General features: G+C 40.5%; 1 protein-coding gene across 3 annotated transcripts in view; it reads right to left on the bottom strand.

Moving 5' to 3' along the window:
• Positions 1-12927: 12927 nt before the first annotated feature.
• HECW2 (HECT, C2 and WW domain containing E3 ubiquitin protein ligase 2) overlaps positions 12928-16454 on the bottom strand; it is a 195469-nt gene continuing 191942 nt past the window's right edge. For all 3 annotated transcript variants that reach the window (XM_026667978.2, XM_087949536.1, XM_087949537.1), the window contains one exon: positions 12928-14494. In XM_026667978.2, the coding sequence (XP_026523763.1) occupies positions 14383-14494 (112 nt within the window). In that variant the 3' untranslated portion in view covers positions 12928-14382. The remainder of the gene's footprint in view (positions 14495-16454) is intronic.

Below are 16454 nucleotides of genomic sequence, written 5' to 3'. Positions count from 1 at the left end.
TGGTGGGGACCCCGAACCTAGGCACAATGTCTTTGAGGAGATGTCTGGCTGTTTCTAGGGCAGTAGCATGGTGGCATGGGAAGGCCTCTACCCAGTGGGTTAGTTGGTCCTTGCAGACAAGAGCATATTGATACCCATTTGCCTTAGGTAGCTGTATATAATCCATTTGGATCTTTTCAAATGGTTTCTGTGCCCAGGGTCTTCCTCCTTCATGAATTGCTTTTCTGGAGGTGGTATTATTTGCTTGGCAGGTTTGGTATGTAGTGGCTACTCTTGTAGCCTCACTATAGGCTCCAGGTGCATACCATACCCTCCTGATGGCATCTACCATAGCTTGTGTGCCACAATGTCCCTTTGTATGTAGTCTTTGGCAAATTAACCTAAGCAGATGTCGTGGGGCTATGGATCTGCCATCTGGGACTCTCCAAAATCCTTGCTCAAAAACTGCTGAATTTTTTTTCCCGTTGTTCAGATTCCCCTTTATCTAGAAATTGTTTGTATGGTAGTTCTGGTTTAGTTGTTAAGGCTGGTGTCATGATGGTGTGAGGTAGAGGTTTGGTTGCCACCCATTTGGCTGTTGCATCTGCATATTGGTTTCCTTTTGTTATTGTAGAGTCATCTGTTTGGTGGGCTTTACAATGGATGACTGCTAGCGCTTGTGGTAATTGGATGGCTTCTAATAGTTTGGCTACTAATGGTGCATGTACTATCTGTTGTCCAGCTGAAGTTAAAAAAACCCATTGTTTCCATAGAGCTCCTGTTGCATGGCAGACTCCAAAAGCGTATTTGGAATCTGTATAGATGTTAGTAGATCGGTTCCTTGCAGCTTCGCAAGCTTTAGTTAAAGCTATAAGCTCAGCTGCTTGGGCGCTGTGGGAGGGGGGAAGCCCAGATGATTTCTTGTAGGGAGACTACAGCTGCTCCTGTTATTCTTTTGTTCTCGTGCATGTAGGAGGAACCATCTGTGAAGAGTTCAATGTCGGGGTTTTGTAGCGGGGTATCTGTTAAATCGGAACATGCACTAAATGGAGGCAATCATGGAGATTACCTTCCTCTTGTTCTGTGGGGAGCAGGGTAGCTGGGTTTAGAGTATTGCACCTCTCAAACATAATGTGATCAGAGGTAAAAAGTTCAGCTTCATATTGAGCCAAACGCTGCTGAGTGAAAGCTTGTGTCTGGCTCTTTAAGAGAATCGCAAAAACTTCATGGGGGACTTTCAGCAATAGTGGATGTCCTAGTACTAAATCATTTCACAAGTTCGACTGTAGCCGCCATGGCTCTTAAGCAGGGGACAGCCCCTTGCACTACTAGATCTAGGGTTACAGAATAGTAAGCGACTGGTCGATGTGTGTGTCCAAAAGGCTGTGTCAGAACGCCAGAAGCAACACCTAATTTTTCATGGATGAATAAGGTGAAAGGCTTCCTATAGTCAGGTAGCCCGAGTGCTGGGGCTAATGCCAGGGTTTGTTTCATGGTCTGAAGTGTTTTGTCCAAAGGTTTGGACCATTCAATGGGGTCAGGCATGTTTTTGCCTATTAGTTGAATGAATGGTCGGGCTAATTCCCTAAACGAGGGGATCCACAGGCGGCAGAAGCCCAGTACTCCCAGTAAGGCTTTTACTTGTCGTTTTGTCTGGGGTGGTTTCATGGCTAAAATGGTCTAATTCCTGGTGCAATGATGTAGCCCAGATATGTTATTTCTTGTTTTAAATATTGTAATTTGGAAGGGGAGGCTTTGTGCCCTCTTTCTGCCAGGGCTTCAAGTAAGTATAAGGTGTCTGTTTTACATGCTAGCTCGGTCTGAGATGCCAGCAGTAAATCATCAACATATTGTATCAAAGTGGACTGCTGTGGTAGGGAAATGGAGGAGAGGTCTGCCCTTAATATTTGTGAGAATAAGGTAGGGGACTCAGTGTAGCCTTGTGGCAATCGAGTCCAGGTATATTGTTGGTCTTGCCAAGTAAAGGCAAATAGATATTGGGATGCTGGGTCCACCGGAATGCTAAAAAAAGCAGAGCACAAATCTATGACAGAAAAATAGGTGGCTGAGGCTGGCACCTCGGTGATTATAGTTGATGGGTTAGGCACTATGGGGGCTCTTGGTATCACATGGTTAATGAGGCGCAAATCATGCACAAATCTAAAGATGGGGTTTCCATCTTTGTCTACTGTAGATTTCTTTACAGGAAAAATGGGGGTGATGCAGGGAGAGGTACATTTAATGAGAACTCCTTGCTTTAGGTATGCTTGTATTAATTCCTTTATGGGGTGAATTGCCTCTGCGGGGATTTTATATTGGGGCACACATGGAGGTGGTCCATGTTTCACTTGGATAGTAACAGGTGTTGCTCCTTTAAGTAGTCCCACTTCTGATGCATCCCAGCCCCATAAGGAGGGTGGCAGGCTTTTTAAATCTTCATGAAGCCCTGTGTTGCTGGTTATCAGCATGATTGTCTTGTGTGTACCTTTTCCTGGGATCTCCAATTGCAGCCCCTGTTTGCCACATGTTATGGTAGCTCCCATTTTACATAGGAGATCCTTTCCTAGTAGGGATAGTGGGGACTGGGGGCAAATAGTGAAGGAATGGTCTACTGTGAAAGGTCCTAGTTCTACTGTTACGTTGTGGGTAAATTCTACAGGGATTATTCCCCCCCCACCACTCCCATTATGCTATCCCGAGCCCCTTCAGCCACTGAAGCTTTATATGGTGATTCAGTAATTAATGAGGAGGTGGCTCCAGTGTCAACTAAGCAATTGTATTTTTTTTTCTCCTGTAAGAATGGTGACAATGGGTTCCCCTTCAGGGCCGTTTTTTAGGGGAATAGCCAGCCCGTTAAAGGTAGCCATGAATTCAGTATTTTCATTCTCTTGTTTTAGTCAGGAAAGGGGCAGGTCATTTTCCCTTCTTTGCTCCCATTGAGGTCCATTGTTATGGTTTATTTGAGGAAAAGGAGCGTTGGGTGGTGCATGATGATTAAAGCTTTGTTGTTCAGTGTAATGGACTGGATTATTGCCTGGCTTCATGTTTCTAGGTGGTGGGTGATACCGGTTGCGGGAAAGGTGTTGCCTACATTGCCTGCTGAAATGCCCTTCCTGTCCGCACCTATAGCAATGCTGGCATTTGCCTTGCCACCAGCCTGCTTTATCACAATGCCAGCATTTCCTTGAATTATAGGGGTTTTTACCTGGCGTTTGTCTGGCATCATGTTGCATTACAGCGAACATTTTAAGTCCTCATGTCTTTCTATCCTCCTTTTCCTATCTTTCTCTTCCTCTTTCTGTTTGTCTCTTTGATCATAGACAAAGTTAGCGATCCTGCGCAACTCTGCTATTTCTAAGGTTGGCCAGTTAGAGACAAAGCGGTGGAAATGCTCTTTGATATCCACGGTGGACTGGTCCACGAAGGCTGAAGCTAAAATCCTTTGGTCCTTCAGGCAGCTAAGGTCTAGATGGGCATAGGCAATAGCTGCTTCTGACAGGCGGACCCAAAAGGCATCAGGGTTTTCCTTTTCTCTTTGTGTTGTTTTTTGAAATTCTGACCAGTTTAAAGGCTTTTTACCTATTTCCTCTAAAGCTTCTAGTAAGTTATTTTTTGCTCTTGTGTATTCATCCCAGTGATTGGTATCATTGTAGTCCCAATCAGGGCGATGTACTGGCCATGCAATGTGGGCTGGGGCTGCCTGTCCAGGGATAGTTGGTAGTTTAGCTATGGTCTGTTTTTTTCAAATAGTTTTAACAGTTCGTCTTTAGTTAGAAAGACTTTTAGCAGCTGGGTCAAATCACCCCAGGATGGATTATGGCTGTCTACGATAGATTTCAGGGTTTGAATTACTGTTTGAAAGCTGGGGTATCCTTTTTCCAGATGACCAAATCAGAGGCAGAGAAGGGAGTGTGGGTAAAAATGTATTCTAATTGTCCCCTATTTCTGCCTGGCACTGGTTTGCTTAAAAGGGGAGCCATAATCCGTGCCTCAGTCTTTCCTTCCAGGGAATGGGTTTCAGTTTTTCCTGATCTTTTCCCTCGGTCAGGTCTTTGGTCCTAGCCATTTCAGCCCAGCAGTACCAATAGGGTATTTGGCTGGGTTTAATGTGTGTTCTAAGTGCTTTCAGGGTTTTATAATCTAAAGTACCGCTATCAGGCCAAATTTGTCTACCCGTGTCATCCCGCAATAAAGCCCACTTTTTGCAAATTCTTTTTTCTTCTTTTTATGCATTCCAGTCAGGACAGGCACTTGCCTTTCATCCCAAGCCTCAAGTAATTTATCCAAGGGGGTCTCTTCCATTTCCCTCGAGCTACAACTTCCCATATTCCCTGCTTGATGTGAGGATTACTTTGGTTTAGCTGGGCTACAGCCGTCAGTTTTCAGACAAAAAAGGTCTGGAAAGGACTCCGGTTTCCCTACACACGGAGTACGGGCCCCTTTCTTTTAGGAAAACTCAGCCGTCGGTTTTAAGACCCCCCCTAAAAAACGGGGATCTCGGAGGACCGTCTGCCCCCTAGCAGCTTCGGTACAGGCCCCTCCCTACACTCAGCCATCAGTTTTCAGATCTCCCTTCAAGGTGGGGATCTGGAAGGACCTTTTCTGCTTTTTTAGACAAACTATTTCCAATTTTGTTTACAAGCAGCCGGTACGGGCCCCTTCTAAATGCACAGGGCTTTGCTTGCGGGATGCACCGGGACTATTTTTCCTCTGCTTTTTTATTTTCTAATACCAGTTCCTTTTGCAGCCCGCTCAATTTTTCTTATGTCCTTCAGAAGGACTCACACTCTGTGATCACCCCTTGCATTCCCAAATCCAGCCGGTCACGGCTCGTGTTTGAGCTAGCAGCTGGCTGGGGTGCGGCTGGCAATCACGGAGGAGTGAGGTCCCGCTGTTTCCATAGAGAAAACCCACAGTCACACACCTGGTCCACTCACGCTTCCACTCCCCTCACTAGTAAGATTATAAATTTGAAGCGGTACTCACCTGCTTTCAAGCAGCTGTTGAGCGGAAAAGCCCAAGGACTCCCTTTACTACCCTATACCTTCTGGCCTGGGTCCGTGGATGTTGTCCCTGGACAAAGAAGGTCCATGCCGGCTGGGTTTGGATCCGCAGGCCCGGTCTGGTGGCAGGGTTGGCTGGGAAACCTTTGTAGTCGCCAATTGTTGAAAGGTGTCAAAATGCCTTTGTTTCGAGGATTCGATTTTCCCGCTGGGAGAGCTCCAGCGCAAGGATACGGACAACTGCTTGAAAGTTGGATCTTTTTATTTTTCAGGAAGGCGAAGAACAGCGAGAAGTCTGCGTTCTGGTAAGTCCCTGTTTTTTAATACCTTTTTCTCCCTTTGTAAGTTGATTTTGTGTGAGTGTTTGTATTTGTGCCTTATGTTTCAAATCCTGTTTGAGTTTGTCTTTATTCCAGCTGGAGGGCAAACTCTGCGGGGTGCGGAAGGCAAACTCCGCGGGGTAGCCAGATTGTATTATTGGTTTTCTGTAATCTCTTTAAGATAAGTTTTTCATATTTGTTTTGTGGCAATCTCCTGTCTGTCCCTTTTGTAATTTATATTTTGTGTCTTTTGTCTGTTTGTTTTGCTTACTTGGTATGTCCTGTGTTTGTAAGGGTTTTCTAAATTATCTTTTGTTTCCTTTTCCTATTTGTCTAGTTTTCTTAATTACTTAGGCTTTTGTCTATGGGGATTCTTTAATACTTTTTATTTGATTCCTTTTCCTATGTAAGTTTGTTTTCTGGCTGACCTGATGTTCCCCTTGGGCTTTTCCTGTTTTTGTGACACTACTGTCTTCGTGAAGTTCCCTTTCCACACAGTCATTCCACTTATTTTACTGGATCCACAGTACTCTGCAGAATTTTCTTAAGCTGTTTTCCTTCAGAATAGCTCTTATTTCATCACCAGAAAAAAATAGCTATAGGAAACAAGGCTAAGGTAATAATCTTCAGACTGTGCCAGTTATGTGAAGACAATTGCAGAGCACAACACTGTAGAGATGCATATTCTATATGCAAAGTTAAGAACTTAATAGCTGTGTCAGACAGCGCTAATAAGCAATTAAATATCCAAAGCAGGAAGTAGGGAGGAGTGAGAGAATTCCATCCTATCCTTGTAAAATACATTAGCTTTAACTGTATAATAAACATAAAATAATAAAAATAAATAAAAATAAACATGATTCAACACTTCTTTTATATTGTTTCCTAGACAAAGACAGTGCCTTCACACAGTGCCTCATAGTAATCTATAATTTTACTCATGTGATATATGATCTATCAACTTTAAAATCCCTACATCCCCTCGATGCCCATTAATGAACTTTTCAGGAAATAGGCACTTGAAATATCCTCTTCCTCCACACATGGAGGTTCCTGTATATTTATTGTAAACATTTAATATAATATGTTCAAAAGTTATACAGCTCTCTCTAACGCCATTTATAATGAAAAAATAATAAAACTATAAAATCACTGTAAAAATCATCTTAAAAACTAAACACGACACCAAAAGGAACAACTTAAAAATACACTTTATAAGTTGAAATCAATTTCAGATGAATTTATAAAAACAATGTAATTTTTAATATTTAAAAAACTCTGTTGGTGCCACACATTTCCAATGGTAGGGACTTTCAATAATGGGACTGTTTTTGTAGTGGATCAGAAACAGATTTAACAGATAATCAGAGTTGGAAAGGACCTTGTAGGTCATCTAGTCCAACCCCCCATCCAAGCGGGAGACCCTACACCATTTCTAACAGATAGCAGTCCAATCTCTTCTTGAAAGTCTCAAGTGATGGTGCTTCCAAAACTTCCGAGGGCAAGCTGTTCCATTGGTTGATTGTTCTGTCAGAAAGTTTCTCCTTATTTCCAGGTTAAATCTCCTTGTTCAGTTTCCATCCATTATTCCTTGTCTGGCCTACAGGTGCTTTAGAAAATAGCTTGACCCCTTCCTCCCTGTGGCAGCCCTTCAAATATTGGAAGACCGCTATCATGTCTCCACTGGTCCTTCTCTTCACTAGACTAGCCAAGCCCAGTTCCTGCAACCGTTCATTGTATGTTTTAGCCTCCAGTCCCCTAATCATCCTGGTTGCTCTTCTCTGTACTTTTTCTAGAGTCTCAACAGTTGGACTTAACAGTCTCAACAGTTGGACTTAAAAACGAATTTCTGAAAATATTAATGGCCAAGTATACACTGACAGCCAAAACTATAGTAGCTAGCACTACTTTCTCTATATGTAATTGCTGTCCTGCAACTAATGCATTAATATAAGCTGGTCACTAGTAACATATGTTGCTTCATTAAAAACCCTAAGATTAAAATCTCTACCTTTCCTTAATTTTTTAGTTATCTTTCAGATTAGAATTATTTGTAAATATTCATAATTCCACAGCTTCCCTATAATTTTTATAGGTAGAAATATCAAGGTCAAGCTGTAAATCATATATATATTCATGCCATTTTAGTATTAACTTTAAAGTGCCATCTAATCCTTTGAATGTTAAACAAGTCTAATTTTCTCACCCTTTCCTTATAGGTTGAATGACAGGGAGGGAAGAAGGAGGGGAATTAGCTTAACTGCTGTTCAGTTTATCTCCCTTAAGAATGAATTGGGGAATTTATAAAACAGATGTATGGCTGCCGATTTTGTAGATGGGCAGTTGATAACACATTAAAAACAATGTCACAAAATACAAAGGCATACAGTGATCACATGAAAAGCCCAACAGTACAACACTCCACAGTACAATTAAGCATTATCTCACAAGCTATCTAAAACCTCCCAATCCCCACCCCTTGGAACCCCTAACCTTTAAAGCTTTGGAAAAGCCAGCAGGGATCTAATCTTGTTCCAGAAAGCAGACCCTATAACAGAAAGCAACCATTTCCTAGGGACCTTCTTGATGGAATCCAGAGCATTCTTCTTCTTTGAGACCTGGAGAGTTAAGAGAAAAACAAATAACCCAGCTTCATGACACGAAAGGCTTTGTGTGTCAACCGACACCTTGAATTCTACCTGGAATTACACTAGGAGCCAGTGCAGTTCATGGAACTGAAATGTAACACAGGCATAGCAAGGTGCAACTGACACACAGGATGAAAATGTGCAAAAGACCTCCTGGCTACAGCTGCTACCTCCAAAGAAAAGCCATGAGTCCAGGAGGTTCCCTAGATTTACACCAGTTGTGAGTAGTGCAACCCCATTCAAAACTAAAAGTGGAAAAATACTAGATTTAGTGGGCCCCAAAACTCACAGCCAATCTTTCTATGGTTGAGCTGAAGACTGTTCTCCATCCAGAATGTCACAGCCTCCAAACATTGAGACAGAATCCCCCTGGCATCCTTTGATTGGCCGGGGACAGAGGGTAGGTCTCAGTATAATCAGCATATTGATGATATCATCACTGATGCCAATGGGTGACCTCACCCAGCAGCTTCATGTACATGTTAAAAGTGGGAGAAAGATGGGAGCCCCCAAGGAATCCCAAGCAAAGAGGTCATGGAGTAGATTCCTCCTCTCATCACTGATTGCAACTGGCCCTGGACAAAGGGAGAGAACCAAAGCAGAAGTGTGCCTCTTATTCTTAGTCCCCAGAGCTGATCTAGAAAGATAATATGATCAAAGAGGTCAAGGAGAGTCAGGATGAATGCACCACCCCTTTCCACTTTTGCTAAAAAAATAAAGTGTGATAGATGCCATTGCAGTCCTGCACCCAAATCTAAAACCCAATTGAAAGGATTCAAATAATCTTCCTTAAGAAAGAATTGGAGATGTAGAACAAAAGTTGTTGAAAAGGTCAGATCCAGTATGGCTTCTTGAGGAGGGGGGTAAACCATAGCTTCTTTAAGCAATGATAGGACTACCCCTTTCTTCAAAAACAAATTCATCACAAAGCTACATCGGCTAGATGGAGTTAATTTTTTTAATTCAAGCCTCATTTTGGTGGCTTCTTCTGCCTCACAAAATATAGTCCTTTTCTGCTCTGGTTTTGGAAAGTTATTTTATTGCAGTGGTTGCCAACTGGTGGGCCATGGCCCACTGGTGATCTGTGAGAAAATTTTGGTGGGCCGCAGCCACCCATGTGTGCAACAGGGGTGATACTGGCAGCGAATGGACTGATGCACGCTGGAAGGGTAGTGCGTGGAAGATCGTGGCATCGGAGCCCTTCCCGGGTGTTCCCTGGCCTGTGAGGGGGTGGGGGTGGGGCGAAAGGAACCTCTGAACTGGTGCTGGATGGTGGGAATCTGATGTCTGGAGGCTGATGAGCCACGTGCTGAAGACCAGATGGCTGGCGGGGAGGTGGGGCAATCGTGCAGTCTCCCTAGCAAACCCGTGTTATGGCTGCTGCCTCCTGCCTCAGCGCATTGAGGAGGCTGAGCAGCAGCGGGAAGACCATGGACCTCCTGAGTTGCAGAAAGCAGCTGTCAGCGACGCCCTCAGGTGAAGATGTTGCAAGGGGGAGGCTCAACCCCTCCCCTCAGAAGCTTCTCTTCTTCCTTGCCAGAAGTGCTCACACGTCCAGCGGGAAAGAGGCTTGGCAGGTGCCAGTGGGGCAGTGAGTGCTTTGTGTGTGAGTGCTTCTGGAGAGGAGGAAGAGAAGCTCCTGAGGGGAGGGGTTGAGCCTCCCCCTCACATCTTCACCTGAAGGTATCACTGGCAGCCACTCGACCTCCTTGATGTGCAGAGGCAGGAGGCAACACAGTTCAGAGGTTCCTTTCCCCCCACTCCCAAACCCCTTGCAGGCCAGGGAACACTTGGGAAGGGCTTCGATGCCATGATCTCCCTCGCATCAGTCCATCCACTGCCGGTATCACCCGTTGCCCCACTTCCCCACCCTCCATCTGGTCTTCAGCACGTGGCTCGTCAGCTTCTGGACATCAGATTCTCACCACCAGTTCAGAGGTTCCTTTCCCCCTACCCCCAGGGACAGAGAGAGGAGGATAGGGAGAGAGACAGAGAAAAAGAGAAAGAAAGAGGGAGAGAAAGGAGAGATGGAGGGAAAGAGAAAGAGGGAGGGAAAGGGGGAGAAAGGGAGAGGGGAGAAGAGAAAGAGGGAGAGAGGGAGAGAGGGAGGGAAAGAAAGAGAAAGGGAGAGGGGGGAGGGAAAGAGAGAGATCGATCTCAGTATTTTTTGTGGGAAACGGGTCCAAATGACTCTGAGTATTTAAGGTTGTAGAAATAGGCAGCCAAGCTAAGTGCCCGAAAGACCCCATCCTGTCAGTGGGGGTCCAGGTGCATCAGTGAGTGGTGCGCTGGATTCATATTAGTGGTCTGCAGGATTTAAAATTATTTGTTTGGTCATCCCTGAGGTCTAAAAGGTTGGCAACCCCTGTTCTATTGGGTTGAAAATAATTGACAATAGAAAACCATAAGACATTTCAAAAGCCAAAGAGTTGTAGCTTTGGTGAAGGATTGCATCCAAAATAATAATACATTCTTTCTTGAGCCTAGCGACCCCCACCCAAATTTTTTTGTCATTGGGATTGGAAGCCCCAAAACAATTCAATAGTGTTGGATTCAAATCTCTCCATTTGTTTCCCAGCAGAAATAATTTAAAACAGATTTTCCCTTCCCAAATAAGGATGGAGAACAAACTGATATGATTTTCTGAACTATGATAACTGGTGGAACCCAGAATTGGTGAGCTGCAAGTCTGAAGCTATCTTTGGACACAAGAACTGATTTCACCATACAAAAAGAAAATAAACGTAGAATAGTAATTATATGATCACTTCTATAACAAAGCAGTGCCACAACTTTACTTGGAAACCAGCATATTTGGGAGGAAGCCATAAATAGGGTTTAAATCTCAATTTTCACATTTGTCAGTCATCAAATAGAGGGGAGTTAGGATATAAACTATTAAAACATAAAAATACTATGATTACAAATATTCCACGCTATTCATTAGAGCTGCTGCTGTTAGACTCCAGATTAGTCCCCACTTCCAGCTTTAATCCTCTTTTGATACTCATATAAAAAAGAACATAGCTAAGTAGATAATTGGCTGCCTTGGGACATTGGTGAAGGTCCAACCTCATGTCTGAAAAAGCTTTTGAGCAGTAAGTAGAGATTGTATTAACTTGAATCTACTTTTGCTACTCCAAAGTAATTAGTTTGTCACTGTAAAGTGCAGTTTGGTATAGTGATTAAGTTATTAGACTAAAACTGGATAATTCAATAAAATCAGATTTTCAAAAAGCTAGTATTTTTTCAGAATAAATTACAGTAACTCTAACATTAGTAAAAAGTTTCAGGAAATCAACGTATTTCATATAAGTCCAAAAAGAGAATCTCAGAAACCATGGTAACATCTGTTGCAACATTAAGATGACCTGGATGACATCTGCAATAAATAACCTACAGTTATTTATAGTTGCTTTACAAACAGCTATAGTTGTTTGGAGATGTCAGAGCATAAACAAAAAGATACAATTCTCAATGTTAAAAAGTAAATTTCTGGAAGCACGAGAGAAATCACAGAATTTATTCCCACAGCTTAAAAAAGCGAGCAAAATGCCAACCTGATATTCTGTGCCAACTTTATGACCTGCCAGAAACTTTTCTTCAGAAGCTCTGCCAGATGCTATTGCTGGATTTCCAACTTCCCTTGGAGATAATATGTTGAGCCTATTTATGTATTCAGTGAACAAAGACTTTATCTTAGGCTGTACATAGGCTGGTCTTTTGATCAGAATTGAATTTCACTTTAAATGTTTTCCTAATCTAATCAGGAGTGATAGGATTGTACATATTACGCCCTGGATTTGTGTATAATAGGATCATTTTGTTCAAAATAATAGAGCTGGTTTTAAAAAAGGATAATATATCACATCTTACAACATCCAGATTTGTGTAGCGGTTAATGTATCGGGCTAGAAACTGAGAGACCACGAGTTCTAGTTCCACCTAAGGTACAAAGCCAGCTGGCCAGTTCCCCTCTCTCAGCCCTAGGAAGTCAACTTTGCATGTAACTCTTCAGTTAATAGTTACATATTTGATATGGAACAAATTGTGTGTGCAGTTCTGGTATAATTAATATAACATTATTTTTAGTCTTAATAAAACCAGACCTTGAACATGCCATTTTTCCATGTCAAATAAGTAACTTGTTCAATTTTTTCTGGAGTAATAAGTAAAAGAATATAGAATATAGATTATGAGTACACAAAATGACTCTGTGAATAGAACTAGGATACCATAGCTTGGAAAAGGTTCCCCTGTATATAAGCAGAATTTTCCTGCTCACAGGACAACAGGATCCCTTCACATATAATCCACATATGGATTATAAATTCTGTTTTCAGTTTGTTAGCAAACATAATACAAAACCTATGGGCATTTTTATACTTTTTAAAATCTAAAATGATGTGACTAAATTCTTGAAACATGAATCATTCTGAGATTTGTTCAATTGTTTTTTTTTTTTACCCATTTAGAAAAAGCAGAACCTGAGGTGACATACCATTGTATTTAAGAAAAGGTATTTTATCTTGGTTTTGAGGCTGACTGTGATTTCCTCATTCTGCTCAAACAGAACCAAAATCTTACTTAGGAAAGATGTAGAAATAGCCTCCATTTTACACCAGTGTAGCTAAGCTAGATTTCAGGTGAATGAAATCTAGCTTTTTTCATAGCAATGACTGATTTAAAATGCATTTATCCCAGTCTGTTTCTAAGAGACAGGAAATGCAATGGCCTGAACATCATCCATGTTCATCAAGAGTAAAGAAGTAAATTACGTGCATTGTATTCATTCTTAAGTGATCACAAGAACCAGAATAAAAGACTAGACACCCCTTTCTCCTCTGCCATACAGGAAACTGGTCTTTCAGCACAGGAGATCTTTATAAACAAGTTCAATCCCTTTTAATATTTCTAAAATTAAAAGCTTATTTGACAGGGCGAATTCATGCTTTCGGATAAACCATAGAAAAGTACTTCATTTTAAGAAACATTTATAAGAAAACTAATCAGTGAAAATGTGGGTTTAGAAAGACACTACAAACAATTTACATCTTGGAGACAGTTTGCTGCTAAATGTGAGAGTGACACAAAGTGGTTCATCCATTTAGGTGCTAGTCCTCTTGTTTTTCCAGATCCATTATGCTTATAATAGTGCTGTACAAAAGTAAAAAAGCAGCAAAATATGAAACATGTACTCAGCTGTATCTGTATTCAGCTCTAATGAAATTAGTTAATGGAGGAAAAATAAGTGGAATTGAAATAAAATGCATATTACACATTACATGTAGCGAGCTTTAAACATTATTATTTAACTGCAGAATTCTGACATTAACTAGAATGTAACTGGGAAATAAAAATCATGTTCTTTAAAGTAGCTACCTCTGATAGATTTTGCATGAAGTGATACATATTTTTTGTTATTTAATTCACAATATCCCTTTGACTTTGGTACATTCGGTGAAAAAAATAGTTTCAGGAATACCTTACCTTTATAAAAAATAAAGGGGTGTGTGTGTGTGTGTACACACACACACACACACACACACACACACCTTAATTGTGTAAATAATTGAACACAAGAACTATTTAAGCATGGAAAAGTGAAAAGAACAAAAAAGGTCTATTTTCTTATTTACACCCTAAGAAAATCAATATTATGAACTTATAAAAATAAACAAAAGTCACCGTGTAAGAGGCTTTCTTTTTCCTGATATGCTGTGATAAACTCACATTATTTTTTAAAAAAGCCTTCATGCAGTATAAAGAATAAAGTTAACCATTAATCTCTTACAATAGCTCTCCTTCTGCTAAACATGATTTGCATATACAATTGTACAGGTTCTCCTAATTAAAAGTTTTTCTGTTCACACCATCTTTTGCTGCCAACTTCTCTTCATACCCTTGTTAAGCTGCAGAAAATAACTGTTCTTTGTGCTGTATCTTTGAAATGCAATAGATGTCATGCAGGCACACATAGATTTAGGTATAGCATATATAGCATATTCTTGTATTGGGTAAGACATATAGTAGTGTACCATTGGGAAATAACTCCTATTTGATTTTTAAAAAAGCATTTTTTACTTATCCTCTTACAATTTAGCAGCAAGCTAACAATCTTTGTATTTCACTGAACTCCGTTCAAATATTTTGATGAAATCCATTTTTGAGATGTATTAGATTTTGCAGCGGTCTAATTGTTGCTAATCTCTTGTCATTTTTAAAAATCCAACTAAGTTTTAAACATTTGGTGCTCATGAGAACAAGGCCACAACCCTACTCATGCAGCTGTTAGTTTTTCTCAATCACAAAGTCCCATTCTTCCAATTGCACTGTACAATAGTTTTTATCTTTGCAACTTGCTGTAAGCATTTGTGTATTTTGGGGAGTGATCCACAAAAGTCCCAGATACTGGGTTAGACAATTTGCGTCTTATTCAAGACCAAATGTGCTCGTCTCTTCAACAGCTGTCAACAGCTTCTCATAGAGCATGGAGAACGATGGGTAAGGAGGAAGGTCAAGACGATTGAAACAAGTGTGAGCTCTGGGGAAAAATGGAGAGAAAGTTTTTATGACACCAAAAATCAAGTGCGGAAAAACTAAGAACAAGAACTTGTTCCCAAACATACTCTAATTTAGAAGTTAATTTATTCCTAGATTAAAAGATGAATTGTAAACACATTTATTGTTATTTTTCTGTGCCTTGCTAACTAATTGTTTGCTTCAAAACAGTAGCCAGTATGTAGTATATTTTTAATTTATATTTTTAGTAACCTTCTACAATGTTTTTACTTTTCAAAATTACTGCGATGGGTGAGGGGGAAAATGATCTTTAAATCTTTAAAGAAATTAAAGTAAGATTTAAAAGTAAAGCAGTCCCGTGTGGATTTTATTCACTAGTTGTTGCCGACTCTAGGGGGTGGTGCTTATCTCCATTTGCCTTTGAGACAGGATTGCCATTGTGTCAGCACTGTCCACAGTCATGCGGCCAGCATGATGTCATGGAGGGCTGTTACCTTCCCACCAAAGTGTTCCTATTTATCTACTTGCATTTGCATGCTTTTGAACTGCTAGGTTATGTGGAGCTGGGATGAGGACAGGAGCTCACCCTGTCATATGGCACCTGGGTTTCAAATCTGGGCTGTCAGCTTTCCAGACAACAAGCCAAGCATCTTAACCTCTGAGTCACTGCACAGCCCCAGTTAAAATATTTTGCAATATTTTCAAGATTACAAATCATAGCTTTTCAGCAGCATTCCAAAAGTCACTTTCAAACAGTGGAAGTTATCAGAATGAAAATAAAATTAGACTTAATATAATAGAGTTGCTATTACTTTATTAAAATACATTGAAAATTATTCATTTGGTGGATTTTATAACAGAGGCAATATTGTTCTAGCCAGTTCATTACTCTTCTTTTTATTATATTTCAGAACACTAAATCTGCAAATAAATTATCATTATTACAACTTTGATAAAGTAGTTGCATTCAGGAAGGAAAACCATAGTAAGAATTCTCCTGGGTTACATTACATTTATTGATAATTCTCATTTTCCAATATGCTAACATACTTAGATAATAGAATTTTTATGACCATGTCCATTAACTTTCCTTTTAAAAGAATTCATTCTTAGTTTTACCATAAAATGAAATTACTGTGGATCCAAAACCCAATATAACTTGGCAACAAGTTTCATAAACGGAGGTTCAAACTAATTACCTACAAACAAAAAAGGGACTAAACTGGATGAGATAAAGCAGCCTCACTGCTTGGTCTCACACCTGTCCATCATCATCCTTATGAGTAATGCCCATTCACCTACATATGCCCTGCCCCATTTTATCACCCTACATATTTCAACATGGCTGCAACATTTACCATCATGCCTCCAGTGAACTCAAAGTGCAGGAAGATAAGGAGAAGGATCTATCTCAATTCTGTTTTTCTTTATATCTCAACTATAATAAGTTGAAAGTAGATAGTGCACATAAGAGCAAAACTGGTTTTCCATGACAGTAAAGCTTGAGCTTTATTGACCTAAGAAATGTTCAAGGAAGACTATAATCTTAATGTGTCTCAGCAGATCATAAACTAAGAATATATTTGCAACTGAAAACTCAGACAGGTTAGACGGTATTTTAAATCAGTCTCCAGTTACACAGCAGCAGATTCTTCAAGGGAAAGCTCCCTGCCTTCAAAAAATGGGAAGTCAGTCAGCGAGTACTAGGCAGCACCTGGAACTTTTACTATTGAGTGCTTAAATAATTCTGTACGCAAGTGCTGTAGAACTGAAGAAAACTTTTTTCATCCAAAGCTGAGATGGGGGATCAAAGTACGATTTCTTAAAAATTTATGATTAATCTTATGTTTTATTTAAACATGTTTACATCCATACATACACTTAAATGTGCTTACATGCTTTTAAATGTTGTTTAGTCATGCTAAAATTATGAGTCCAGGTCAGCAGCAACGTAAGGACACGTCAGAATTAAAAATTAAGTC

The sequence above is a fragment of the Notechis scutatus genome, chromosome 1 (assembly GCF_049901735.1).
Source record: "Notechis scutatus isolate UNSWTSFEM ecotype Mainland chromosome 1, rNotScu1.2, whole genome shotgun sequence".
In the NCBI taxonomy this organism is placed as follows: domain Eukaryota; kingdom Metazoa; phylum Chordata; class Lepidosauria; order Squamata; family Elapidae; genus Notechis; species Notechis scutatus.
Note: the sequence above shows the minus strand (reverse complement) of the source record. Positions and strands in the feature narration are given on the sequence as shown.